The 1,719-nt window shown below is 41.1% G+C and overlaps 1 protein-coding gene across 1 annotated transcript in view; it reads left to right on the forward strand.

The window, feature by feature from the left end:
• znf148 (zinc finger protein 148) overlaps positions 1-1,719 on the forward strand; it is a 32,759-nt gene continuing 31,040 nt past the window's right edge. The window contains 3 exon segments of the mRNA XM_062068859.1: positions 1-54; positions 57-122; positions 124-136. Of these exon segments, the coding sequence (XP_061924843.1) occupies positions 1-54; positions 57-122; positions 124-136 (133 nt within the window).

Raw genomic sequence — 1,719 nt, forward strand, 5'->3', positions numbered from 1 at the left:
ATGGCGACATTTACACATGTTGATGTGTCCATGAAACGTGAGCCTGGACTCTATTTGCTTATTCCGCTCACTATCGGAACACTGAGCACTTGCAGGGCAACCATGACAGCCAGGCGAGCTTAAAGACGAATTGCAGGTAAGAAGCGACTGGGGTTTGAAGACTATTTGCACGCCATCCAGACAAATGTTACCCGGTGAAGTTGAGCCAGCTAGTTATAGAGCTTTACTACCCAAGTATGTGGGGCCTACTTAACCAAGTCAGCAATGAACGCAAGGCAAGTTTGATCCAAATACCAGCTGTTGTTTATGTGTCGTATCGGTCTATGAACGTAAGCGAAATTGAATGACAAATTGTTGCACGTTGAAAAGAAACACAAGTCCAGCAATAAAGATGATCATCGATATTAAACAATGTGTGCAGCAACTTGCTAGTAAACTAGCCTCAAGCAGGCCCGGTTAGCGACCGCCAGACGAAAACAGTACGTAACTTCCGGGCACACTCTTCAAAATAAAACACTCTCAATACATACAGTGACCCATTTAACATTGATTTTCATATTTGAGTAGAGCGCCGTAAATTGTGTTTGCTATAACGATCACTTCATTTCAAACCCAGACGTGTTTGTCCTCACTATGGTTTCCGGAAGCGCCTTAATTTGTGAACGTTTCCAATAGTCTTACTGCATGGGGGTGTGTGTATTGCCGTGATTGTTGTGGGCTTGACGAGCTGAGCTAACTAGCAATTAGCTTAGCTTAACTAGCACAACATAAACAAAACAAACCAGGACGTTGAACACATGGAACTAAATGCTTTGTTTACATCCATTATTCTGTCACCCGTTTGCTTGTTTACTTTATCCGGCCGATTAGGGAAAAGTCTTAAATGCTCTGCTGGCTTGCGCCGACGCGCATGTTAGCATTTGTTTATATTTCTTTGTAGAAAGCAAAGATGTTGAAACGAGCAAGTTTGTAAAGAATACTGCTGGAAACGCGTCATTACCAAATTGTTCGGAATACACAAAATATTTATTTATAAGCATGCCTTATGTATAACACTGTGTAATTTAATTTAAAAACTTGTTTATATTCGTTTTGTTGGGATAATGCCAGAAAGTAAGCATAATTTATAGGTAGGTGACAAGAAAATGTCAAATGCAAAATATTTTTCAATTTTTTTGGTTCAGGTAACATTGGAAAGCTTTTTCCAAGGTCTTTGCAATGGTGTGTGTGTGTGTGTGTGTGTTCTGGCAATGCTTACTTAATGGCGACATCGCTCTGTTTACACAGTCACCTTTAGGGGACCTCTGACGGTATGGGGACAAAAAAACAGGTCCCCTAAAGGGAAACCTTTTTAAATGATAGTCAGATCCATTCTGAAGATGCCTAAGTGATTTTTAAGCTTTGGCCCATAAAACATGTTTACTGGTTAGTTTGAGTGTGAGACATTTGCACAGCAGCCCCCTCATCAGTGTATAGTTAATCACTTCCACCTGGTACCCATTCCAAATGATAACCACTGTGTGTGTGTGTGTTTCATCTGACCGCTTAACGTTCCTCCAGAAGGTCTTATCTTTGTCCATGTGATGTCAGATGAAAAAAGTTTTTTAGCTGTTTGGCCAAAATACCCAGCAATATGTTTGGAGGAGAAAAGGTGAGGCCTTTAATCCCAGGAACACCACACCTACCGTCAAGCATGGTGGTGGTAGTATTATGCTCTGG

This window comes from Entelurus aequoreus, linkage group LG14 (assembly GCF_033978785.1).
Source record: "Entelurus aequoreus isolate RoL-2023_Sb linkage group LG14, RoL_Eaeq_v1.1, whole genome shotgun sequence".
Classification (NCBI taxonomy): Eukaryota; Metazoa; Chordata; class Actinopteri; order Syngnathiformes; family Syngnathidae; genus Entelurus; species Entelurus aequoreus.